A 26,692-nucleotide genomic window follows, 5' to 3' on the forward strand; every position below is an offset into this window, starting at 1 on the left:
TATTCTTGGGGAAGGCACTTGACCCCTTAGGGGCAACATTTGAGCACTGAAACATGTTGATGGAAAAAACAAGTGTGGTTGGTTGCACTGCTTTCTTGTTTTTAATGCTATTGTTGGGAGACACCAGTAAACAATATTTAACTAACACACATACATTTTAGTAGAAGTGTAACAATGTAACTAAGGCAGAACACAAATATCGACATAAGTGACATAATCACCCTCAAATTAGAGAACATAAAGCTAGGAGACTGTACAAAAAGTGAATAGCAGTACTTGTGAATGCATCCGAGTGCAAGATATGGAACTCACTGATGAAGAGTAAACACTAGTTAGGTGAGTGCTCATAATCCTATTTGAGGATATGAATGTATGTTAATTCCATAAGAGGTTTGGCTGTTTCTTCTAGTTGTTTTGTACTTCTTGTGTGTTTATGTAAATTATACAACAGTCCTTTAACACCTCTTACTCACTCTTTAGTGTATAGTGTAGGAAGCTGGCTCTGTATTTACTATATCAAAATGAGATATAGTGTGCACAGGGTCCAGGGGCTCCCCAAGAGGCTTGTCAGAGGCAATAATAGATAATACTAATGCTCTATTTGTGGTAGTGTGGTCGAGCAGTTAGGCTTATCAGAGGGTAGTGTTAAGCATTTGTTGTACACACAAGCAATAAGTGAAAACACACACTCAATGACTTAACTCCAGACCAATAGGTTTTTATATAGAAAAATATATTTTGTTAATTTATTTCTAGAACCCCAAGATTCAGTTTGCAGGTAAATACATTAAATGAAAGGTACTCTGTATAGGTAAGTTCAGTACTTTGAATCAAATCGACAATATATACAGTTTTCTTTAAAATGGCAAAATGCTATTTTAAAAGTGGACACTACAATTTTTGACAGTTCCTGGGGGAGGAAAATACAGTACAGATTTGGAGGCGAGTAATCGATTTACAGCCTCAGCCTCCGGAGCATAGGTAGCCCACCATAGGGGGTTCATGATAACCCCAAACATCCAGCACCAGCAACACAGGGCCAGTTAGATGCAGAGGTCAAACAGGAGCCCAAAAAAAATGGGTGCCAATAGGTACTCTGGTTCCAGTCTGCTTGCAGGTAAGTAACTGCGTTTTCAGAGGGCAGACCAGGGGTGTTTAGAGGAGCACTTGGTGGGCCCCAAGTAGGCACCAAACATGCACCCTCAGCTGCACAGGGAGGCCGGGTGTAGGGCGCAAACAGGATGTCAGGTTCCCAATGGAACACAATGGGTGGACCCCGGGGTCACTTGGGCGCTGCAGGCGAGGCACAGGGGGGCTTCTTGGGCAAGCCACCGATTGGACAGGGAGGAGAGCCGCCTGATGGTCACTGCTGCACCGGTTGTCAGTCTCCCTCAAGTCTGGGGGCTGCGTGTGCAGTGCTTCTCCAGGCATCGGAAATCTTTGTCCTGGGCAGTCGCGGTGAGGGGGGTCTTCGGGATTCCCTCTGCAGGCATCGTCGTGGTGGGGTGGAGAGGTCAGCCCAGAGTGGACACTCGGTTGGAGTCACTTGGGGGACCTCTCTGGCTGGTTGGTTCCTCTGGACACGGGCCAGAGGCGTCGGGTGCAGAGTAGTTTTGGACTCACTTTTCTGGAGTGAGGTGGGAGTCCCTTTAAAGATGGTTGCTTTTCTTCTTGTTGGACAGGTCCGCCGTCCACAGGAGTTTCTTGGTCCTCAGTGATGCAGGCAGTCCCCTGGGGGCCTTTCAGGGGTTGCTGGTCCTGTAGAACGCGCTGCTTCTTCTTTCGCAGCTTTTTTAAGCAGGAGACGGGCTGGTAGGGCTGGGGCCGAGTCACTTGTTGTCTCCTTCTCTTCTCTGTGGGGTTGTCAGCTCAGCAGTACTTCTTTTCTTGAGGTTGTCAGGAATCTAAGGCCCATATTTATACTTTTTTAGTGCCGCATTTGCGTCATTTTTTGACGCAAAATTGGAGAAAACTTACAAAATACATTTGTATTTTGTAAGATTGCGCCACTTTTGTGTCAAAAAGCGGCGCAAACGTGGCGCTAAAAAAGTATAAATATGGACCTAATCTCTTGGTTTAGGGAGCCCTTAAATTAAAGTTTTAGGGGCGTTTTTAGAGTTAGAGGGCAGTAGTCAATGGCTACTGGCCCTGAGGGTGGCTACATCCACCTTGTGCCCCCTCCCTCTGGGGAGGGGGCACATTCCTATCCCTATTGCTCCTAATCCTCCAAAGCAAGTGGGAGGATTTCTCCAGGAGGGGGTCACTTCAGCTCTGGACACCTTAGGGGTTGTCCTGGCTGAGGGGTTGACTCCTCCTTGTTTTTCCTCATTATCCCTCTGGACTTGCTGACAATAGTGAGGGCTTGTCCGGGGGTCGGGCATCTCCACTAGCTGGAGTGCCCTGGGGGACTGTAACACGAGGCCTGAGCCTTTGAGTCTCACTGCCAGCTGTTACAGTTCCTGCAGGGGAAGGTGTGAAGCAGTTCCACGCAGGACAGGCTTTGTTTCTGACCACAGAGTGCACAAAGGCACTCACCTCATGTGGTCAGAAACTCATCTGGAAGTTGCAGGCTGGCATAGACCAGTCAGTCCTACACTACCTGACTGGCTGACATCTCTAAGATGCCCTTTGTGTGCATTTTTCATCAGTGTGGGTTTACTGTGCTGAGATGTTTGATACCAAAATTCCCAGCATTCAGTGTAGCCATTATGGTGATGTGGAGTTTGTAATGACAAACTCCCAGACCATATACTCAGTATGGCTACCCTGCACTTACAATGTCTACGAATTGACTTAGACACTGTAGGGGCATATTGCTTATGCAGCTATGCCCTCATCTGTGGTATAGTACACCCTGCCTTAGGGCCGTAAGGTCTGCTAGAGGGGTGACTTACTTATGCCACAGGTAGTGGTTTGTGGGTATGGCACTCTGAGGGAAGTGTCATGTCGACTTTGTCTTTTCTCCCCATCAGCACACACCAGCTTCAAAGCAGTGTGCATGTACTGAGTGCGGGGTCCCTGAGGGTGGCATAATACACACGCTGCAGCCCTTAGGGACCTTCCCTGGCCAAAGGGCCCTTGGTACCAGGGGTACCTTTTACAAGGGACTTAACTGTGTGCCAGGGCTGTGCCAATTGGGTAACAAAGGTACAGTTTTGGGGAAAGAACACTGGTGCTGGGGCCTGGTTAGCAGGGTCCCACCACACTTCCAATCAAAGCTGGCATCAATACTGGGCAAAATGTGAGGGGGTAACCATGCCAACAGTGGCATTTTCCTACACATAGGCTACATGTGCCGTACCTCTCCTGTACATGCGAAGGGAATCATCTTAAGTTCCTTTCACTACGGCCACATGTCCTTACCTTATTATTTGTGTTAGAGGAAGTTGTGCTGCTGCTATCCATGTCCCTACAGCCACATGTCCTTAATTTATTATTTGTGTTAGAGAAAGTTGTGCTGCTTCTATCCATGTTGTAGCTTTATTGTGCTGTGAAGCCGCACAAAAGAAAATAAAAGTCCCTCTTGCCCATGGTTGTTTAAATGCATGACGTGAGTGAAAGAGCAAACCCTCACAAAATATGTGGGCAGAGTTTACTTTTCAATTTACATGTGAAATAAGCATTTGTTTTTATGGAGTAGTTGACTTTGTAAAATTTTAAAAACATAACTGACAAGTGGCCAATTCTGGGATTTTAGCCAACAGCACTTTGTATGCTGGGGATCAGAGCCCTTGATGAAACCTTTAAAAGCAAAACTACACACTTGCAGTTCAAGAAACTGTTTGAACAAAAAATAGATGATGGCATCCACTGTCCTACTGCGAAAGTGGAGAATTACGACATGCAAAATAAAAGTTGGTATCTGGCGTTCTTGCTTTTTTCTTTTATGCAATGAAGGGTTAAACAGTGAGGGCAGAGATCCCCTTTCAGATGCAATTGAGCCTCTCACTGTTAGTCGTCCAAAATGAGCAGTCCTTGATAGACCTGAGATGGGTTAATTTACCAGAACAATGGAGGCAACAACAGATAGATGTGTCTACAGTCACTCAGAGAGGAAGCTTAATGGCCTGCCACCACTCTTCCAAAACATGTACTTGGCCTGGAACATGGTGGGCTGAAGGATAGGACATTTACAGCACTACACGCAAGCACCCTGCACTGAAGAAGTGCAGCACGGACTGCAGGTGCTGCCCTGTGAGGGCAGGCAGTAGTTTGTCGAGTATTTGCAAGGATGTAACCATGGCAGAGATGGAGTAGTCTCCACTAGTTACACTAGTGGTCCGTTCGCCTTTAAATCGGGCAGGCGGACAGTTATCTTGATGTCAAGGATACTCTGTTGCCACTGTGACGGAGTATCCTTACTGCCAAGATATGACTAAGATCCTTAGTAAGAAGGTAAAATCTTTGACTGGTACAAATGTGCTTGGTGTATCCCATCCATGCTAAATTGTGATTGGCCTGAAATCGTTAATAGGTTCATGTCACACACAAACATCACTTTCTTTTGGAGCTTTACTTTTTCTTGGTGCAAGTTTCTTAAATCTTTAAAAAAATCATATCTCCATTCCCCCTTATTGGATTTGTGTGCTTGTGGTGTCATTTTGTTTATTAATGTTTCTCTATTTGTTCAACTTGGAGTGGGATTTTTATGCTACTGCATTTTTGACTTTTTAACTGTTTTGGAACTTTCTAAATACTTTACACATTTTCTCTAAGTTACGCCTTTCTGGTCTATGCAATAGCTACCAGGGGTTAACCTCAGGTTTCAATGATTGAAACCTTTGCCTGGACCTATCAGGTCGAGGACTATGGGCTGACTAAGAGTTTGGTGGAGAGGATACGTTGTTGCAATAGTGACAGAGAACCCTGTCCTCCTAAATCTGAGTATGCCACTCTAATTTGAGTTGAGAAGACCAGCAGTATGTCAATGATTGAGCCTACTCTGGCTCCGTCACTAACATACTATTCCAGTGGCCCGACAGACTATGGACTGTCGGAGGTAAGCCATTCGATCATCCAACCAATTTAGAGTGGCCGGTTGGATGTCTTTTTTTTTTTTTGCTCTCTGTCACCACCAGGGAAAGACAGTAAACATAAAAAATGGCTGCCACATCATGGAAGAAAACTCAATGTTGTGGGGGCCATTAGTTTTACATTTTTCTCAAAAACAAACTTCAGCTTTGGGAGTTTGAGTTTGGAAAGGTTTGCCGGCCAGCCATCATATTGGATGGAGCAAACTGTCAAACTTTTCAAATATTGACAGGAGCGTCTATGATGTTAGATCCTGCAAATGCACAGAGATTTCTGTAGAGCGGATGGACATCACTAAATTTGATGGAGGAGATGTCCATCAGAACAATGGAGTAAAGTACTCTGTCACCATAACGTACATTAAACCATCCCCCAAACTCTAAATTAGTTTACTATCATCACCATCCTGATACTCCATCTGCTGTATTAAGGTTTCATTTCCTTCTGGAAACCTCTACAGGTCAACCAGCAAAGGCCTGGACCCAGGACTTTAAGTGCACTGGGTCCGTCTGGATTTCAGACCTGGTAGTAATTAAAAATGGACATTGATATGGCTCCCTATCAGGCCCTAAATGTATGTCCTGAAATTTAGAGGCAAAGATACTTTGTGACTTCTGAATGATGAATGTGAAAACATTAAGGTAGTTCGTAGCAGCATTTTAGTACCTGTTTATGTTTCACATATTTCTTAATCTTAACCTTGCACTCCAGAGGAGTGTTTGCTATTTTCAGAATAACGAGTTTCTGTATTTTTTGTATGTATGCTATTACTCTTGCATTTTGCATTTTGAACTGTCTCACCTCCGCTGCTTACACTGGGTCACGAGAGAGAGCACTGGCGTTGAAGCCGAAGGCAGTGCAAGTTCCACCCAGTGGCTATTAGTGAAGTCAGAAAGGCGAACAGAATACATGGTCTCCAATCCTTGGGCTCTCTGCAGAGCGCACAGCGCAGTGTTCACGTACTCCTGCTTCAATTGTGATTCTGTACAAATGTGCGTGAAGGAGGTACAGAATTGTCAAAATATTGACAAGGTGAAAGTAAAAGAAACTGCATGCTTAGAGGTGATTGTGCATATTGTGCGTTTGTAGGTTGGTGAAGTGAAGGAGATGCAGGAAGTGCACTCAGGAGCTAGTGAAAAGAAGCTGCTGAAGAGGAAAGAGATGAGGTGTAACATATGAAGGAGATATGGAGAAAAAAGGGTTCACTCTGAACATAAAGGGCATGATTGGCACATTCTGAAGACCACTACCCCTTGCATAGACCTCAGTAACGGTTGATTTGCAGTCTCAAAATTGAAACATTTTCAATATTAATCATTTACAACAACATAATTGACAAAGCCAATAGTACTGTCGGGCCTTAGGTGTACAGCAGTTGTTGTGTTATATATCTGGATGCAATAACGTAAAGCTTAGTCAAAATGCTGTTCATATGGCGCACTATGGAAATCACAGAAATTGACTTTACGTCGCATCCATAATTTCGTAGACTACAACCTTTTTCGAGACCCTCGCCCCAACACTTTTTCATCCCACTTAAAGCCCCGTCTGTACTGAAATATCTCCCACATTTTAGAGTGGAGGACGTTTTAAGTGTGGCGACCAGTTACACAATTCAAACTGAGGTGGACCATCAGGAAAGGTCAGGGGAAGGAATGGTTAGAGTTAATAACGGAATGCACCAAATCTGTGTGTATCATGGCCTACATTTAACTAGAAAAGTAGCCCGAAATAGTTCAGCGTTCTTTTGGTGTGCACTGTATAACGGCAAAGCTAAAATAGCATTTAAACAAAAGAGTCGACATCTTTTTGAATAGAAGGGTGACACGTAGCCTTAGGATGAGCTTCGCTCGTGTGATGAGGAAGGAAAGAGAACAACGGAAGAGGAATGTCACAGTTGTGTGTGGCAGCAACGAAGAGAGGAAAGGGCGGAAGTGGGTCGTACTTTCTGTGACGGGCAGTTCTTTACGTGCTCTGGTACTGTGATGTACTAAGCACCTGCACGTCTTTCATTTTAAAGGGGGAGTACCGCACTTATCAGCAGGGGTGCAATACTTTACACAGCGGGGTACCGCCATTTCTATGCTGAAAAAAGGAGAGTGCATACCGCACGTGGCGCTGCATTAGCCCCCCTGGTGCCAGGGAAGTGTGTGTGGAGGTGAGCTCTGGGGGGGGGGGCTCAGCGCAGTAGGGGCCTGACATCTCCTGACGGTATCTGGGAGGCCCCCTCCAAGTAATTTGCGGGAGGAGGGAGTTTCAAGTTTCTTTACGCCACTGTATACCCCCACATTTGTATATTTCTGTTTTATGATCTGGTGAGGGGACGGGTCTGCGAGGGATTGTGAAACACCCAAAGACTCGTTTCTGTAAAGCGGCAAGAAGTAAGCCTCGGCCGTGATTCTTACAACGTCTCTTTGCTCTCTCTTTCAGGTCAAAGTGAGACTCCGGTGCAGGGTTCTCCAGCAGCGTTATTTAACCGGGACAAGATCCTCGGTGAAGCCCTCACTAGGGGATGGTGCAATGAGGAGGAACAGAACGATCGCTCAAAGGATGAGACACCGCAGTGCTCAGCAGCTACGGGGCAGGAACCCACGGGTGCCGCAAACCTACATAGCACAGCTTGTGATGCACAAGAAAGAACATCACGTGACCAGACCCAACCAACGTCAGCCAATGAGAAACCCACAGAGGACGAGAGCCTCCTGAGCTCAGCCGATGAGAGGCCTCACGAGGGCAAGCCCCTGCTAAGCTCTCCAAATGAGACACCCTATCAAGACAAGGCCTCAAAGCGCTCCACAGCGGAGGGTGAGGAGCAACAAGGGGGAGAAAAGGCCCTCCTCAATACACTGAACCATAGACATTTTCTAGTGAATTTTGGGAATTCGGTCCCCGGGTCAAGCCCAGGACCAATTACAAGTAAGTCTTAATTCTACTAGTGGAAGGTATAGAGTGAATTTATGGGGTCCTGATGAATTCTAGGGTTAGTTATCCTCACTGCAACCTGTAGCTGCACCTCCAACTCCTTCATTCAAGGGGACTGAACTGCCCAAAACAGCAAAGACTTCCACAACTGCAAAGTCAGTCAACATGGATGTGAATAGATATTTGTCAGGGTTAGCTTATGCAAGGGAGATGTGAAAGGTGATATGGGGCTGCAAAGCTAGGTAAGGTAAAGGTGACAGATTAGCACTCTAAGAACAGTTACGCCTTGCTCCAATCCGATTAGAACGCAAGCATCGCTGTTCCCAGTGGAATGCTTTTGAGGCTCCCGGAGGAGCACCCCCCCCCCCCCCCCCAGCATAAGGAGCTAACTTCTCACAGCAGATAACATTTTCCTCAAACAAACAGAAATGGGGTTCCTCCGCATGTATCGTGACACATTACCTTAATTGCAAAACTATGTATTTATCTAGATAAATGTTGAGAACTTCCACAACTAAGAGAAAGGCATACAGCAAGCTAAATTCTATATTAAGTGGTAAAACTGCTTAATGCTGAGGTAGGTACCTTAAGGAGAGTTACAATGATTTGTAAGCCACGTTGCGAAATGGCGAGGTTCACAGTTTCAGAGCAGCCTTCCTTTCTCCCTCCTGGTCTGGCAGGACTAAAAGATTAACCGTTCGAGAGAAAACAAATAACAAATAAGGTGTACCTCTGTTTTTTTCTGGAGGAGGGGTAGGGATGGCTTCCACTGGATTCAGACTAAAGCAGCCAAACATGTATTTGAATAACTGACAACTGAAATAACAGACAAACACCAGCCAATTAAAGGCAATTATTACAAAGTTGTATTGCCACGTTTTTCAGTGCATTACTTGAGTGACCGAGGTTGCTCGATCAAAAAGGTTGTTGCAAATCATTTCAAAACACTTTTCTGATTGCTGTAATCTGATCGAGCAGCAAACCTGACGAAGTATTTCTTAACACACTGAAAACTAGGGAAAGAAATGGGATTGACCACCAAAAGCCTTGATCTTGAGCTAGGCTAGGAAAAAGACAACGAAGGTGGGAAGGATAGGGGCATAAGCAATAGATATATTGGGCTGTAAGGAGAAACCACAAGGGCAGAGATGCAAGAGACACCACATGAGGCAGACCTGAACTCTGTCATCATTCTTGGCGGGCAGGAATCCAAGGCCATCTAAAGCTATTCCATCAGAGCTCAGGCTCTATTTAACATCTGATGCCATTCTAATTTTCAATCTTATGTAAGATCCAAGACTCAAGTTATGCACATAACAGAATGAGATAACCATATACCCAAAATACATATTTTGGTACACAGTACTAAGAGAAGTCCAAAGATATGTTCGTGAGTGTGCCACTGCCCAATAAAGGGATGCACCAAAGATAAAAAATCAAAGGTCTGTAATGTAGACAGGTTTGCAAACTCAGTCTGTGTATCCAGTGGTTTCAGTACTGCTGCCTGTTGATAGTCACACAGACCAGGAAGCTTGACATTTAACTATTGGTTGTTATTGAAAAATCAGAACGGAATTAGGACTTTTTAATGACTTTGGGCTGAACGGTGGGACCTTTCAGACTCCACCACCTCCCGCTCTCCGGGTAAAAGGCTGTACGCTGTGCACTTGGGACCAAAACCTGTTTTGTGTGTATAGCAAGTTAATATATTATTCAGAACACAAAGGCATTGTCAGCCCACCCAACCACGTTTGAGGACAACAAGAAGCAATGTCACAGTTAATAATAGAATGGCAGTAAACTCCACAGTCAGGAGCGCCATGAAGGGGACACACCTTCTTGGGCACATTAAGGATAGACAGAAGCTGCTCACCGTTGGTTGCCTGATGGCAGGACGAGCTAACAGTACACGCAGGAGAACATACCCTGGGGAACAAAGAACCCGCTAGATGCAAGAAGGAAAGGGTCCAGAGTCAGAGAAGCAAATAACAGAACATAGATGCCAGGGGCAGAGGGAAAGAGGACAGAGAAACAGATAAGCATAGGATCCAGTGGTTTTGAGGGAAGATAATAGAAAGAGATGTACCAAAGATGAGCAAGCAGTTACAGATGCACTGGGCAAACAGCGAAGATGAGGTAGGTAAAGGGGACGAATGCAAGGGGCAAACACAGTCAATCTTTTCTGATCTGGCAATGATCCTATTCTGTATCATAAGGACGAAATAACCAGAACTGTAGGACATGGCCCACCTAGAAAAACAAAACAGGAGATGAGGGGAATGTTTGAATTAACCTCACCCCCTGGACCTCCAGGACCCCCTCACCACCTTCCAGCAGCTTTCATGAATCACAAATACACTGGGCTCTTCCAGACAATACTATGAAGATGAACACCCCGATGACCTGCGTGGACCTGATCTGTGCTTTCATGGAAATGGAATCATATAAGCACCTTCCCAACAGCTGAAGAAGTGTTTCTCTCGGACCCTGAAATAAATTACCTGGCTCAAGTGTTTATCTTCAGCTTGTAACAATTCATATGAAAAAGAAAAGCATTGGTGTTACCCTAGGGTAATCCAACCAATCCACATCAGAATATGTAACTGCCCTAAGAACTATAACAGTGTACCACAGAGAAGTACTGCTGACCATGACAATAAGTGAGAGGCCTGAGTTGAGACCCAGCGTGGAGGGCATACTGACACCACGAGCAAGCATGATGCCTCCAACCTCTGTTCTTTTACAGCAGAAGTGTACATCCAGTGTAGCACTGAGCCAGTGCCCTTGACACTCATTTGAGTACGGTGAAAGTGTGTTGGGGCACCAGGCACCATAAGAATACAGAATCCGGTAGTATTATATTCTATCTCAATATTTGCAGGTTGTCCCATATTGTGAAAATCCAAGTACCAAGTTCCCCCCAGTGGCAAACACAAGCAAGAAGTAAGAGAGACCCATCTTTCCTCAAGACCAGTATGAGGTCATGAATGGTAAAATTTAGATATGCTCTTTACCTGAAAGGCTGCTAGTATGATCTTTGTCTCCAGGAGACTACATTCCGGAAGAATGAGTGACTTTCATGTGTACATCCAGGCCATGACATAGTTTAAGGCACCTGGAAACTCATTACTAATGCATGTTGTGTGTTTCTACTAAATATGAAAATGGATGAATGTGAGCACCAGCCCAAATTTAGTCTAATCTAAAAAATCTGTATGATTCCATGAGCTAGCCTTGTGCTGCGTTTGAGCCAGTTTCCACCCCATAGTGGTGTCTCTGCAGTCAAGACACCTTCCTATCTGATCCAGTGAAGTACTTGATGCCAGCACCTCAGCGATTTCATGGTGGCAGAGGGAAGCTAACGATGTTGAAGTGTGCCATAGAGCAAACTAAGGACACCATATTTTTCAAGGCAGTCTAGCTTGTACTTAACAGACTGGTCATCCCTGTCTGCATAGTGACAGTCGTTGATCGATACTATATGGTGGATCAGTAATACAGTGTGATATCTGCTATTCCTAGACCACCATCAAATCAGGATAAGACTTATTTCTGGAATACAATATAAAGACGTTTCGCAGCCCATAAGAACCTTGTAATTGCCAACTGCAATTATTGGAAAAATAAATTAGGGATCACCCAAGGAAAATTTTGGAGGACAGAGATGAAACAGCCTCAGTAAGTCCCCTTATTGTGATCTCAAGGGTCTTAGGTCTAGGCCACCCTTTGAGAGTTAAAACAACGCTCTACAGAGAAGGGTTGTTTTTGAGACTGGCCCTTTTGGTGTCCAGTGCATCTACATCTAGAATACCCTTTGGGGCACCAGGCTAACTATTCTACACAGTAGAAATAAAGACGTGTTATGGTTGTTAAGTGCTCTTACCCATAACCGTAAGGTTCTAACTCACTGAAATCCTAACCACAATACCTGCAACTCTCTCAAACCTTCAGACACTTTTATTTCTTAATGTGACCCATTTTAAAGGCACATTGTTTCAACCTCTACTCATTCATGTTCTTTTTGTTCATTACTTGCCCCTTTTAGAGTGTTTGTATCCCTGCACTGCAACAGTGAAACCATGTCTACAGATCTATAAATGCACGAGGCAGAAAGCGTCGCAAAGACTATCAACCCAAAACTTTCCAAGGTTGCACAAACTCTTCTAAAGGTTTCACACCCCAATTCACGCTCCAGTAATGAAGTAGCTGCCTGCAATACTAAATAACTTGCGGCTACTGCGATCATATTACACTGTGTTATGATAAAACTCTTCGAGTTCATAACTTGTGATTCGTTGGGCGATGCTTTTTACTTTTAACTGACCTCTTACTCCGACCATACAAAAATACATAATTTCCAATAGAAATACTTCTTTTTTACACTTTAAAAAAAAAGTATTTTATATATAATAGGAAATAGTGTACAGCAAGCAGTAGAAGGCACAATGCCACAGGAAATGGCATACATTGTTAATTGTCACAAATAAATATGGCCCAACATTTGAATGAGGTTTTAGTCGTGAAAGTAATTCCATCATGCTCCCCATACCGTTTTTATGTTTATTATGTTTCGCTGGACACCCTTGCAATCTATATGCATATTCCTCTGCTTTTGTGCACCAATCCATACCTGATTACATTCTGCCAATGAAGAGGCCTTAGCCCAGTGCCAATAATGAGCAATATCTCTCTTGGCAGTAAGCAAACCCATTGCCACAAATTGTCTATCAATCAATCACTGCATTTGTAAAGCGCGCTACATACCCGCGAGGGTCTCAAGGTGCTGTGGAGGGGGGGGGGTGCTACTGGACGAAGAGCCAGGTCTTGAGGAGTCTTCTGAAGGCCAGCAGGTCCTGGGTCTGTCGTAGGATGGTGGGGAGAGTGTTCCAGGTTTTGGCGGCGAGGTAGGAGAAGGATCTGCCACCGGCGGTGGTTTTTCGGATGCGGGGGACTGTGGCGAGGGCGAGGTTGGCTGAGCGGAGGCTTCGGGTGGGGGTGTGAAAGCTGAGTCGGTTGTTGAGGTGGGTGGGTCCGGTGTTGTGCAGTGCTTTGTGTGCGTGGATCAGGAGCTTGAAGGTGATCCTTTTGTTGATGGGGAGCCAGTGCAGGCCTCTCAGGTGGAGTGTGATGTGGCTGCGGCGGGGGACATCGAGGATGAGTTGAGCCGAGGCGTTCTGGATGCGTTGGAGTCGTCTCAGGAGCTTGTTTGTAGTTCCTGAGTAGAGGGCGTTTCTGTAGTCGAGTCTGTTGGTGATGAGGGCCTGGGTAACGGTTTTTCTCGTGTCGAGGGGGATCCATTTGAAGATCCTGCGGAGCATACGGAGGGTGTTGAAGCAGGACGCGGAGACGGTGTTGACTTGCCTGGTCATGGAGAGAGTGGAGTCGAGGATGACCTCCAGGTTGCGTGCGTGGTCCGTGGGTTCCGGGGCTGTGCCTAGTGACGTGGGCCACCAAGAGTCGTCCCAGGCTGATGGGGTGGGTCCGAGAATGAAGACCTCCGTCTTGTCTGAGTTCAGCTTCAGTCTGCTGTCCTTCATCCAGTCGGCTACGGCCTTCATTCCTCGGTGGAGGTTAGCTTTGGCGGTGTGGGGATCTTCGGTGAGGGATATGATCAGCTGGGTGTCGTCGGCGTAGGAGATGATGTTGAGGTTGTGTTGTCGTGCGACGTGGACGAGGGGGGCCATGTAGATATTGAACAGTGTCGGGCTGAGGGAGGATCCCTGTGGGACGCCGCAGATGATCTCAGTGGTTTTGGAGCGGAAGGGTGGGAGGCGGACGCTCTGGGTTCTGCCGGAGAGGAAGGATGTGGTCCAGGCCAGGGCCTTCTCTTGGATACCGGCGTCATGGAGGCGTGCTGATAGGGTGCGGTGGCAGACCGTGTCAAAGGCTGCTGATAGGTCCAGGAGGATGAGGGCGGCTGTTTCTCCTTTGTCCATCAGGGTCCGGATGTCGTCAGTGGCGGCGATGAGGGCAGTCTCGGTGCTTTGGTTACTGCGAAAACCAGATTGGAACGGGTCCAGGATGTTGTTGACTTCGAGGTAGCGGGTCAGCTGTTTGTTGACAATCTTCTCGGTCACTTTTGCCGGGAAAGGGAGCAGGGAGATGGGACGGAAGTTCTTGAGGTCCTTGGGGTCCGCCTTGGGCTTCTTCAGAAGGGCGTTGATCTCGGCGTGCTTCCAGCTTTCTGGGAAGGTTGCTGTCTCGAAGGAACAGTTGATTGTTTTCCGGAGGTGGGGCGCGATGGCTGCGCTGGCTTTGTTGAAGACGTGGTGAGGGCAGGGGTCCGATGGGGATCCGAAGTGGATGGAGTTTATGGTTTTGATGGTGTCTTCATCGCTGACGCTGGACCAGGCGGTCAGGCGACTGATGCGAGTGGTAGTCGCAGGGGTGGTGGACTCGGTGGTGGGTGCGGGGGGGTCAGGGTTGAAGCTGTCATGGATGTCGGTGATCTTGCGGTAGAAGAAGGTGGCCAGGGAGTCGCACAGGTCTTGAGATGGTGGGATGTCGTTGGTGATGGAGCTGGGGTTGGAGAGTTCTTTCACGATGCTGAAGAGCTCTTTGGTGTTGTGTGCGTTGTTGTCTAGGCGGTCCTTGAAGGCGGTCTTCTTGGCGGTCCTGATGAGTTGGTGATGTCTGCGGGTGGCGCTCTTGAGGGCTGTGTGGTTGTCTGGTGTTCGGTTGTGGAGCCATTTCTTCTCCAGCTTCCGACAGGTGTGTTTGGAGATCCGGAGGTCCTCGGTGAACCAGGCGGCTTTCTTGTTGGTGTGGTTGGTTGTAAAGGTCTTGAGAGGGGCGAGGGTGTTGGCGCAGTCGTTGATCCACTGTGTGAGGTTGGTCGCGGCAGTGTCTGGGTCGGTGGGGTCGGTGGGTGGTCTCAGGGCGAGGGCGGTAGTCAGTTGGTCCTTGGTGACCTTGCCCCAGCAGCGGCATGGTAGCTGTTGGGTGCGGTGGTGTGTGGTGGGTTTTCTGAAGGTGAAGTGGACGCATCTGTGGTCGGTCCAGTGTGGTTCGGTGGTGTGGTTGAAGGAGACGTGGGGGCTTGCGGAGAAGATGGGGTCGAGCGTGTGTCCAGCGGCGTGAGTGGGTGTCGTTACGAGCTGTTTGAGTCCGAGGTTGGCGAGGTTGTCGATCAGGGCGGTGGAGTTGGCGTCGTTGTTGTTCTCGAGGTGGAAGTTCAGGTCCCCGAGGAGGATGTAGTCCGTGGAAGCCAGGGCGTGGGTGCTGATGAGGTCGGCGATGGTGTCACTGAACTGTGGGCGGGGTCCGGGAGGTCTGTAGATGAGAGTTCCTCTGAGGGTGGTGTTGGGGTCGGTGTGGATCTGGAAGTGCATGTGCTCGGCGGTTGTGAGGGTGTCATCGATGTTCGTTGAGATTTTGATGGAGTCTTTGTGGATGATGGCGATTCCTCCTCCCACTACGTTGGTGCGGTCTCTGCGGGAGATCTTGTAGCCCTGTGGGATGGCTATGGGGATGTCTGGTGTTGAGGTTGCGTTCAGCCAGGTCTCCGTCAGGAAGGCGACGTCGGGGGCAGTGGAGTCTAGGAGGTCCCAAAGTTCGATGGCGTGCTTGCGAGCGGAGCGGGTGTTGAGGAGGATGCAGCGGAGGTGGTTGGGTTCTCTGGCTGGTGGTGTGGAGGGTTGGATGCTGGTGAATCTGCAGTTCCGGCAGGTGAAAGGCCCCTGGGTGCGTTTCGGGGTGGCCCGGTAGCAGGGGTGGTCTCGTCTGGTGTTGAGTGCGTGGAGGGTGCTTGCGTCGTAGTGCAGTCTGGCGTTGCGGGTTCCAGGGGTTCTGGTGCTGGGTGCGGTCCAGGCGCGGAAGGGCGCAGACGGGCTTGCCTTAGGCGCGCCAGCGGCGCGCCCGCTTCGCGGCCTCCATATGAGGGCAGAGGGAGGGAGGAGCAGCTGGGAGGTGGGAGCGGGGCGGCCAATGGGAGTGAAGGGGGCGGGGCAGCAGGGGCTCAGCAGCAAGGGAAAAACCCGGGGAAAAACCCAGGGGAATACCCGGGGAAAACACGGCGGGAAAAGACGGCGGGAGAGGGACAACAGAGCACAGGGGTACAGAAAGCAAAACACAGGGGCACAGAATGAAAAAAACGAAGTGGCACAGAAGCCAAGCGCAGGGGAACAGAAAAAAGGGAGCGAGTAGTCAGGCGGCAAAAGCGGCAACGGAGGTTCAACCCACAGGGGGCTGCGTGGCAGATGGCGGGAGCGACCTGCCTGGTGACAGGGTCAAAGGTCGCTCTCTACCACCGCTTCGCGGCCTCCATATGAGGGCAGAGGGAGGGAGGAGCAGCTGGGAGGTGGGAGCGGGGTGGCCAATGGGAGTGAAGGGGGCGGGGCAGCAGGGGCTCAGCAGCAAGGGAAAAACCCGGGGAAAAACCCAGGGGAAAACCCGGGGAAAAAACGGCGGGAAAAGACGGCGGGAGAGGGACAACAGAGCACAGGGGTACAGAAAGCAAAACACAGGGGCACAGAATGAAAAAAACGAAGTGGCACAGAAGCCAAGCGCAGGGGTTCAGAAAAAAGGGAGCGAGTAGTCCGGCGGCAAAAGCGGCAACGGAGGTTCAACCCACAGGGGGCTGCGTGGCAGATGGGGGGAGCGACCTGCCTGGTGACAGGGTCAAAGGTCGCTCTAGTGGCCTGTAGACCCTCCACTCGTCCATTAGTCCCATGAGAGGCATTTTGGGATCTGACATAACCAGTCAACGCATCACTCTGGACCAAGTCGAATCAATAATAACCTATTTTCTTTTGTACAACAGCACACTCCCAGATCGTATGATAAAAAGTACCACAACCTCACTTTGTAAACAATGTGGATCAAGGCCTCGCTTTATTTTAGATATCCTGGTTAGACTGTAATAAACATAGTGGAAATATTTTAGTTGAATGGATCTCAGTCTCATGGAAACCTGACGGCCATTTTGCCTCCATCCACTCTGTGTCATCTAAAAGACCAACATCCTGAACCCATCTTTCTGCAAGACCAGCATGGGGGTCTGTTCGCTCATGAATGCTATAGTTTACATATGCTCTTTATCTGAAAGGCTGTTAGTGTGATATTTGCCTCCAGCAGACTACATTTCGTAAGAATGACTATGACTGTCATGTGTACATTCAGATCATGACATAGTTAAAGGCACCTGAAAACTCGTTACTAATGCATGTTGTGTGTTTCTACTAGATATGAAAATGCATGAATGTGATCACCAACCCAAATATATCCTAATCTAAAAAACCTGTATGATCGCATGAGCTAGTCTTGTGGTGCGTTTGAGCCAGTTTCCACCCCATAGTTGAGTCTCTACCGTCAAAACACCTTCCTATCTGAGCCAGCGAAGTATTTGATGCCAATACCTCAGCGATTTCATGGTGGCAAGGGGAAGCTAACAATGTGGGAGTGTGCCATGAAGCAGATCAACAACACCATTTTTTCAAGGCAGTCTAGCTCGTAATTAAAAGAGGGGTCTTCCCTGTCTGCATAGAATCAGGCGTTGATCAGTACTTTTTGGTGGGCCCAGTGATACAGTGGGATATCTGCTATTCCTAGACCACCATCATTCAGTATAGGACTTATTTCCAGAATGCAATACAAGGATTCTTCCCAGCCCACAAGAACCTTGTAATTGCCGACTGCAATTACTGGAAAAAGAAATTCGGGATCTCCTAAGGAAAATTCTGGAGGACATAAAATAGTTGTAGGATTGCAAATCATTTTGAATGACACTCCTCTTCTTACAGCATTAAAAGGAAGGAGGGCCCATACTTCCATGTCATGTTGACAAATGAGTGTAAGGGAGAAGTATTCAGAATCCAGGCCATTTGTCTGCTATTCACAATATGCATATCAAGATTGTTAACCTGGCCTGTGGTCCTTTTAAATTTAGTTTTCAAATTAATATTTTCAAGGTTGCCAGAGACTGTCACATGCTTGGATTTAGTCCAGTTGATAGTGAGGCCAGATGCTCCACAGCAGATTCTCAGCATCTGCGTCAATCTCGGTGTAGAAGACTCAGGGTCACATATGTACATTTAAAAATCATTGGTATATAAGGATAGCCTGTCATCCCTCAGTGTCTCCCACCGAAAGACTTACAGTTGATTATCTCATTGGATCCATTCAGCCAATGTTTCAATAGTAAGGGCAAACAGGAGGGGCGACAAGAAGCCCCCCTGACATGCTCCATTTAATAGCAAAGGGCAAATAGAGTGTGTCATTAACCCTAACTCATGCCCAAGGTTCCTGACATAAAACTTGTACATACCTGAGAAAAAGAGGGCTGATGTTCAGCTGGTCGAGCAAATGCATCATAAAAGGCCAATTTACTGAATCAAAAGCCTTTCGAAACCGATCACAATCAGCACCCTGTTCACCCCTGAGCCCTCATAGCATGCCAAAGTGTTATGGAGCCATGTAGTGGTGCATACTACTCCCTGGCGTAAAGCAGTTGAGGTTTTGGTGCTCAAATCAGGTATTACTATTGCTAATCTACTAGCACGGAATTTGGCAGTGCTCTAGTTTCAAGGTTATTTATGTAAATGGGCAAGTAAGAGCCACATTCCTATGGGTATTTCCTGGATTTACAATAACTGTGATTATCACATCTTACAGGTCGCAAGGAAGGAACCTGTGTTCATACGCCTTTCTATACATTGACAGGAGTGTAGGGGTTAAAAGGGATGCACATGTTCTGAGAACTTTTGAGTGGGAAGCCATTTGGATCAGGGGCCTTCCTGGAGTGAAGCGAATTTAAAACCTCACATTTCTCATCCTCACTCAGAGTTGATTTAAGCTGATGGTGGGCCTTATCAGCAAACCTGGGAACCACTAGGTCTTCGATGTCGGGGGCATCTTGGACATATAGCAGGATTTAAATTAGTGTGTAAATTCCTTCATTAAAAAAATACCTTGGCCCTGAAAGCTGATCTTTGTTGATCGCATTACATTTAGTTAGACCGCACCTGCTAGGTCAAAGCTACCACTCAAAAGCCAAAGAAAGCGAAGTCTTGTCTAATCTAGGGTGAGTAAGGATAACATGCAACCTCACCAGTGAAACTGCAAAGTGCTCTCTGCAACCAACAGGATCCAGAGAAATTCCTATCCTCAATTTGTGGCTTTGCTGAATGGGTGTAAATATGAATTTTGTCAATTATATGCATACTGTATTTGGGATATATTCCACCCACCCCACCGAGCAACACCCTTCAGTGGGACATCAAAAACACTCAGGCCCTCATTATGACCCTGGCAGTCTCTAGAATACCAGGGTCACGGTTGGGGTCGGACTGCCACCAAAGCGTCAGTCCAACTGCAACATTACCACTGTGGCATTCCCGCCACGGTCAGACCGCCGGCACCACCACTTCTCGGCCACCTGACTGCCTGGCAGTGCCTGCACTCCCAGTCTGCCAGGCAGCAGTGCAAGCAGTGCTGCTCTGGGGATAACGACCCCTCTCTCCACTGGCGTTTACATGTCATTTTCACTGACATATAAAGGCTGGTGGAGAAGGGGTGCTGGGGTCCCCGGGCCAGAGCCCTCACGTAAATCACTGTCTGCTCTGCAGATATTGATTTGTGCAATAGGTGCTGGAGCACCTGACACATAACAGCATTGCCGCTGGCTCTATTATGAGCCGGCTTCAATGTTGTTGTGCGCTTCCCGCTGGGCCAGCGGGCGGAAACTGTGTTTCTGCCCACTGACCCAGCAGTAAACTTATAATAGGGCCGGCGGTATGGAGACCGCACTGGCGGTCTCCTGACTGCGGGAGTTTGGCGGGCGGCCTCTCCCACCTGCCACACGTAATTAGGGCCTTAGACTCTCATTCTAAATTACAATACAGTCCCACTGTTAATCACCCTAACAATCTCACAGATACCATGCTCATGGGTTTCAACTTCCAGCTGTTCATGTCTGGTGAAATTATCCCACTAGTCCTCCTCAGATGGGGTTGACAAGCACACTGGAGACTGCATGTCTTTTTTTTTTTTTTTAAATTTTTTTATTAGAGAAAAATATAAGACGATACACAGTATGCATTGACATTTTTCAGTAATCCGTGGTTCAGATGGTAATTTTACAAATGATATCTGAATGTACATTGTCTAATAGGTACATTGATTCGTCGACATAGACTATGGTTTAAAAATTAGGGAGGGTGCGGGGAAGGGGGTAGAGGTTATTGGGGGGGCAAATTGTAATAGAGGGGAGCAGGAGAGAGAGAAGAGTGATAGAGAGGAGAACGGGGAAGTAGGAGGGTTAGGTAGAATATTAGGGGGGAAAGGCAAATATTTTGGCTCGGTGTTTCTGGGTTATTAGATGAATATTCCGGTTGTTCCTCGTCATTTGCCGACGATCTTATAGGATTGTGCCATGTGATACATTTATCAACGTGTATTGTAGGGTGGGCCAAGAGGATATATTTATGGGGGGGAGAGGGCCATTCCAGGGGAGGGTAGACAAGGGAGAGTATCTGTGTAGATTCAGGATTAGATGTATAAAGAATCCGGTTTTGCCTACTAATGTTGGACAGTTAGCCTCTGATCGAGCAAAACCAAGAAAGATAGTTTCTAGTACGTATTTAAGCGAGTCGATATGGCATGGTGTAAAGGATGTTCTCTGGGATGAATAGTCTCTGGAGTGGAGGAAAGGGGTACGAGAGCAGGGAGGGAAGCGTGGGAAGGAGAGAAAGGAAGATGGTGGGGTGTCAACTGCCATCCACTGACCATCAGCCAGCTGCCTCATGGTCTTGTCAGGAAGGGGCTCCAAATTACTGTAAATAGGGCCGCTTGATCCTGTAGGTTATAAATGACTCGCTCATGGGTAGCTGTTTGGAACATGGCTGTCATCCATTCCGTTGGTGTTGGGGCAACAGCAGACCTCCAGTGTCGAAGAATACAGATTTTCGCTGTGGCAATTGCAGTGTGAAGTAGTCGTTTATGGGGGCGTGATAGGGAGGGGTATGGGCGCATGTCGTGTAAGATAATGAGTGTTATCGGTGATGGGTTTGGTATTGATATGAAATCCCTAAGTGTCTGGAACACAGCTTCCCATAGGGGCTGTATCGTCGGACAGTGGCACAGAATATGAAGTAGATCACAATGGAGCTCTGCGCATCGCCAACACCTCGCATGTGGTATCAGACCTGCCCTGAAGAGTTTTGTGGAGGTCCAGTACCAGTCCTGGAGGATTTTGAAGAGACAGAATTTCAGGCGGGCCTCGCGGACCCCTCTGTCTAGGGCTTGGATTATGTCTTGCCAATCTTCTACTGTGTAGGCTATCGCTAGTCGATCTTGCCATCTGAGACGCAGTCGTTCTAGGAGGGGTTGCGAGTAAAGATGGTTCGTAATCTCTGCGTATAGACCGGCCATAACTCCTCTGTGCCGGCCCCATTTCTGCAGGTAAGTGACAACGGGTGAGGTTTTGATCGTCCACCGGGGGGTCCTAGGGCCTCGCGCATACAGTGCATGAGTTGCCTGTACCTCCATTCCTGATTTTTGTGGATTCCGAACTCTTCCCGTAGGGATTCAAAGGACCGGAAATCATTGCCATCTATTATTTGAGTTATGTTGTGGATACCAGCGTCGTTCCACTGGGGCCATCTTAGGGTACTTCCCCCTATTTTTATACATTTGTTTCCCACTAAAGGGGCTTGAGCATGTAGAGAAGGGTGCACTCCCAGTAGCCGGTGGGCTCTGCGCCACGCTGTATTTGTGGCTGCGAGGATAGGATTGGACGAGTGAGAGTAGTCGGTATATATCCCGCCTAGTTCGGAATGTTGTCCCTGTATGTGTTTCTCCGTGATTGTCCATTGTGGGGGATCTGGAGTGCCTGGTAGTGTGTAGGCTAGTTGTGATAGTTGTAGGGCTAGAGCGTATTGTTCTACTGAGGGTAGACCTAGTCCTCCATAGGGTCTGCGCGCTAATATTGTCCCCGGTTTTAGTCTTGGCCGTATAGAACCCCAGACAAAGGACCTTATCAAAGTATCAATCCTTCAGAGAAGAGAGAGCGGAATCTGTAGGGAGAGCATGCCTAAAACATATGTGAAGCGGGGGTGGGTGACCATCCTAACCGCCTGTGTTCTGCCCCACATAGATAGGCAGAGAAAGGTCCACTTGGCAAAGTCCTGTTTCATCCGGGATATAAGAGGGTCTAGGTTATCCCTGACCATGTGTTCTAAGCCTCGGTTAATATATGTCCCCAGATATTTGAGGTGGGTTGGGGTCCATTTAAATGGGCGGCCATGGATTGCAGCTCTCGTTGTTACGCGAGATAGGGGCAACGATTCACTCTTGTCCCAGTTTACTCGATACCCGGACAGGGGTGCAAAGCTTTCTATGATAGAGAGTAGGGATGGGATGGATCTCTCTAAGTCAGACAAGGTTAACAGAATATTGTCTGCATATAGATAGATTTTGGAGGAACCCCCTGGTAAGGAGATACCTGTTATCTGTTGAGAATTCCTTATAGTTGCCGCCAGCGGTTCCATTGCTAGTAGGAATAAGAGCGGAAACAAGGGGCAGCCCTGTCGAGTGCCCCTTCCGATGGGGAATGGGTCCGACAGAAAGCCCCTGCAGTTAACTTGTGCCGTAGGGTGATCGTATAATAATCAGACTTTAGAAATAAATTGATCTCCGAGACCAAAATGTTTCATGGTGGTGAATAGATAGGGCCATTCGATGTGGTCGAATGCCTTCTCCGCGTCGAGGGATAGTGCCAAGGCTTCTTCTGGTAGGTTTAACGATTCAAGCAGGGTGTGGCATAGTGTGCGCATATGGTTTCTGGAAGTGCGGCCCGGTACGAATCCCACCTGGGTATGATGGATTAGGGACGGTATGACTTTGCGTAGACGTGCTGCAAGGACACTAGCTAGTAATTTAACGTCTCAGTTTAAAAGGGAGATGGGGCGATAGCTACTGCAAAGTAGGGGGTCCCTTCCAGGTTTAGGCAGGACGACAATCGTGGCCCTGTTGGACAGGGCACCCAGAGAGCCCTCCTGGCACGCCTCCATGAGTGCCTCGTGTACTGCCGTGGTTGTCTCCTCTCCTGACCATCTGTAAAATTCCGCTGGGAATCCATCTTCGCCCGGGGATTTATGGTATGGGAATTTTGTGATAACCTGTATAATTTCTTCCTTGCTTATATCGCCCTCAAGGAGAGCTCGGCCGGCTTCTGATAGGCAGGGCAATTTTGCCGCAGTGAGAAATGCCTCTGTCTGTGCCTGGTTGGTCAGGGTTTCAGGGGTGTAAAGGAGTTGATAATATGTAGCAAATTCATTCACAATGTCTTGCGGGCGGGTCAGTACTGCCCCGGAGGGAGACGTTATAGCTGGGATAGCTGAGGCAGCATCTCTCTGTCGGAGCTGTGCCGCTAAGAGGCGTCCGGCCTTTTCTCCTTGTTCATAGTGGCGGTGACGTAATCTTTGTAGTGCATATTCTGCCTGCGTTGTGTAAAGATCGTTGTGTGGCATTCGGACTTGTTCGAGGGAGCGGCGTAGCGCTGGGGACGGCTGAGTAGTGTATTGTTTGGTGAGGCGTTGGATCGTGTCTTCTAGGGTGCGGTAGCGGACCTCCCTATCTCTATTGGCCAGTGCTGCGTCCCTCATCATGTTCCCTCTCAGAGTGGCCTTAGCCGCTGCCCATAAGACCCGCTTGGATGTCACAGAGCCTATGTTTTCGGTCATGTATGTGGATATGTGGGCCTTGAGTTGCTCTGTCCCCTGGGGGGAACGGTATCTGTGTATGGCAAAGCGCCATGGTTTACGACCAGGAGAGGTCAAGCCCACCTGAATAGAGAGTGAAATCGGGGAATGGTCTGAGAGTCCGCTATCTAAGATGCTAGTGTCTAGTATTTGGGGGATTATGGTGTGTGATACAAGAAAATAGTCCAGGCGTGATTGGGTGCCATGGACGGACGAAATTAATGTGAATTCCTTGTCCTTTGGGTGTGTTAGTCTCCAGCAGTCGACTAGACCTACATCTGCTGTGATGTCCGTCAGTAAGGCCCTATCGGGATTATTGCCCACATCGATGGGGCCTGTCCTGTCCAGTATGGCATCTCTAGTAAGATTCCAATCCCCTCTGATGATATAGCGTGTGGTCCCTATTTCGGTCAGTACGCGATTGAGTTGTAGGAAGAAAGAACGCTTTGGTCCGGTTGGTGCATAGACAGAGCCCACACATAGGAAGGTATTTCCTATTTTCAGTTTGACAAATGTATATCTCCCTTCTGTGTCATTCCATGTTTTAATGATCGTGGTCGGCAGGGATTTACGTATTAGTATCGCTATGCCACATTTACGAGGTGTGCCTCCCTTGATTCCCTGATCTTCTGGACAGCAGCTGAAGAGGACCTTTCCTACCCAGTCACGTCTAAATTTGTCGGACTCTATATTATCAAGATGCGTTTCTTGGATCAGGGCTATGTCTGCTTTTTTAGATTGGAAATATGACAAGATCTTTTTCCGTTTGATGTAATTCGTCATGCCATGAACATTCCAGGAGAGGATTCGTAGAGGGTGTACTATGTGGGGGGTTGTCGCTGGCATACTGAGTTGGAGGAAGGAATTTCAGCAATACTGGGGGTGGTAGTCGTGTGGTACTGTGTTCGCTGTAATATGAATATTTGGGAGTTCGAGGGGTGAGACAGAGGCAGCTGATGAGGGTCGGGTACCCCGACAAGAAAAGGGGGGGGGGAAGAAACAAGAACGTGTAGGGGTTGGTGAGGGAGGGGAAAGGGATAATATGGGAGGAAAGAAGGCTAGAGTTAGCGTTTGTCTGTAAAGGGGAATGGATGTGATGATTAGGAGGGGAAGAGGTTAGAGGGATATAGGGAGAATCGGGAGTACTATGCTCCCTTAGGGACGGTCTGTAAACGGCGAGTCCGAGTCCTATCCGACCACCTAATGCCGTCGAGGCAGCCTCTCTGCCGAGGAGGCGGCGTTGGGGCAGGGGGAGGCCAGTATTGATCCAAGGTGGTCGAATGCACAGGTTCTGAGCTGAGCTCCGGAGGAGGGGAACGGATATGGGGGGAAGCCATGGGCATATTATGGAAGGGGGGGTGGGCCGGGAGAGGGTAGTAGCTATGTTGATGAGGGAGGGTATGATGTGTAGATAATAGGGGGGGGATTTGGTGACATAATTTTAATATGGTGAGGGTGGGTACAGTGGGAAAGGTGGTAGAGGGGGAGTTCGCACTGGCCTGGATTAAGAGATGGAGAAGGATCCAGTTGATACCTCGCAGTGTCCAGTGTCTAAGTTAATAGGGTAGATGTTTATCCTATTTTCGAGTGAAAGGGGGCTAGCAATCACTGTACTTGATGTATGTCATCGCGATGGGTTCTATGTTGTGAGGGTATATTGGTCGAGCAGGGGGGTGGGTGTGGATCAGGGTGTGTATTTGTAATCATGATTATAATGATAGATATAAATGTGGTGATGGTTGTAATGTAGATGTTACCGTAGGTGTTGGTATTTGTGTAAGGGGGGGAGAAGTGATTTGTAGGATCAAGGGGTGGGTGTCTAATGGGCCGGAGGAGAGGAGAGGGTGGGGGGGGGAGGGAGCTAAGTAACATAATGCAGGTTCAGATCAGGATATTGGAGTACATTTGCACATAATACCAGTTGAAATATTACTATACTTATATAGCATAATATCGCTATGTCAGACAACATAATGTCAAACAGCATAATGTCACTGCAATCTGTTAATTAGTATAACATAACATAGTATAATATAGCATAACGTAACGCAATATAACTTATTTCCACACAGGTAATCTTATTACATTCTATTAGTTTATATGTCGTAGGACCAGCCCCGGGGTGGGTGTTGTTATTGAAGGGTGGAACATGGGTTGTGTATACAAGTGGTTGGTCTACTGCTCATCATCTACGTGGTCAGGTGTATCTTATCGTCCCCTGTGGCAGTACTCTAGTGATCGTCGGGATGTGTATTATTGCGTGTAGATTATATTACATTTGTTTCGTTTCCCGGAACGGCCGTTTAATGGAGAAGTGGAGGATGGTAGATTTAGCTGAGAGGGGACAGCATTACGACTTGTCTGCAGGATCGGGCCTGTTCATGTAGTCTTGTTGTTATTGTGTGGTGTTGTGTTGTCGAATATTCTATATTGTAGTAGTGCTGTGAGGGGTTGAATGGTAGCTTCTCTTTAGGTGTTGGAACTTGTCCCTACTGAGCAAGGTCCCGATGTATGTGTTTGCATCGCCTGTGGAGTCTGCAAGATCCGGCTTGTGCGTTTCGTGTTATACAGTGGATGTCTATGCAACAGTGTTATAGAATAAAGCCCCGTGTTATCTTGTAGAACATGTAAACATTATGGACATCTAATGTTGTTAAAAAGGTTATTGACGATTGTTAAGTAATAATGGTTACAAACAAAACCCGGGCTTGTACTCATCCTTCCGTGAGTTCTCGTCGTTCCAGTTTCAATGTCTTGTAATCATCTCACATGCACCCAACGAGGGATCGGTGTCTCAGGGGGGTACAGTCATTGGTTTTAGAGGTGATCTGGATTTGTCTCTTTCTGACAGTTGGGTGTAGGTTGCCACAGCGTGGAGAACCTGACCCCTGTCGTCGTGTAGTCTGGCTAGCCTCTCTGCGTCCCTGCCCCTTTGATTGAGGTCGGTGTCATGATGGAGCGGGCCTTCTTTCTCTGGGCCCGGGGGTAAGAGTCCTCCCCCTTCGTTTTCTCTCCCGGTATCTTGTGATCAGTCTGGATTG

The 26,692-nt window shown here is 47.8% G+C and overlaps 1 protein-coding gene across 2 annotated transcripts in view; it reads left to right on the forward strand.

Annotated features, from left to right (window-relative positions):
* The window catches only part of MDFI (MyoD family inhibitor), a 124,073-nt gene that overhangs the window by 87,498 nt on the left and 9,883 nt on the right, over positions 1-26,692 (forward strand). For both annotated transcript variants that reach the window (XM_069238403.1, XM_069238405.1), the window contains one exon: positions 7,462-7,947. In XM_069238403.1, coding sequence (XP_069094504.1) covers positions 7,462-7,947 — 486 coding nt within the window. The remainder of the gene's footprint in view (positions 1-7,461; positions 7,948-26,692) is intronic.

The sequence above is a fragment of the Pleurodeles waltl genome, chromosome 6 (genome assembly GCF_031143425.1).
Source record: "Pleurodeles waltl isolate 20211129_DDA chromosome 6, aPleWal1.hap1.20221129, whole genome shotgun sequence".
Classification (NCBI taxonomy): Eukaryota; Metazoa; Chordata; class Amphibia; order Caudata; family Salamandridae; genus Pleurodeles; species Pleurodeles waltl.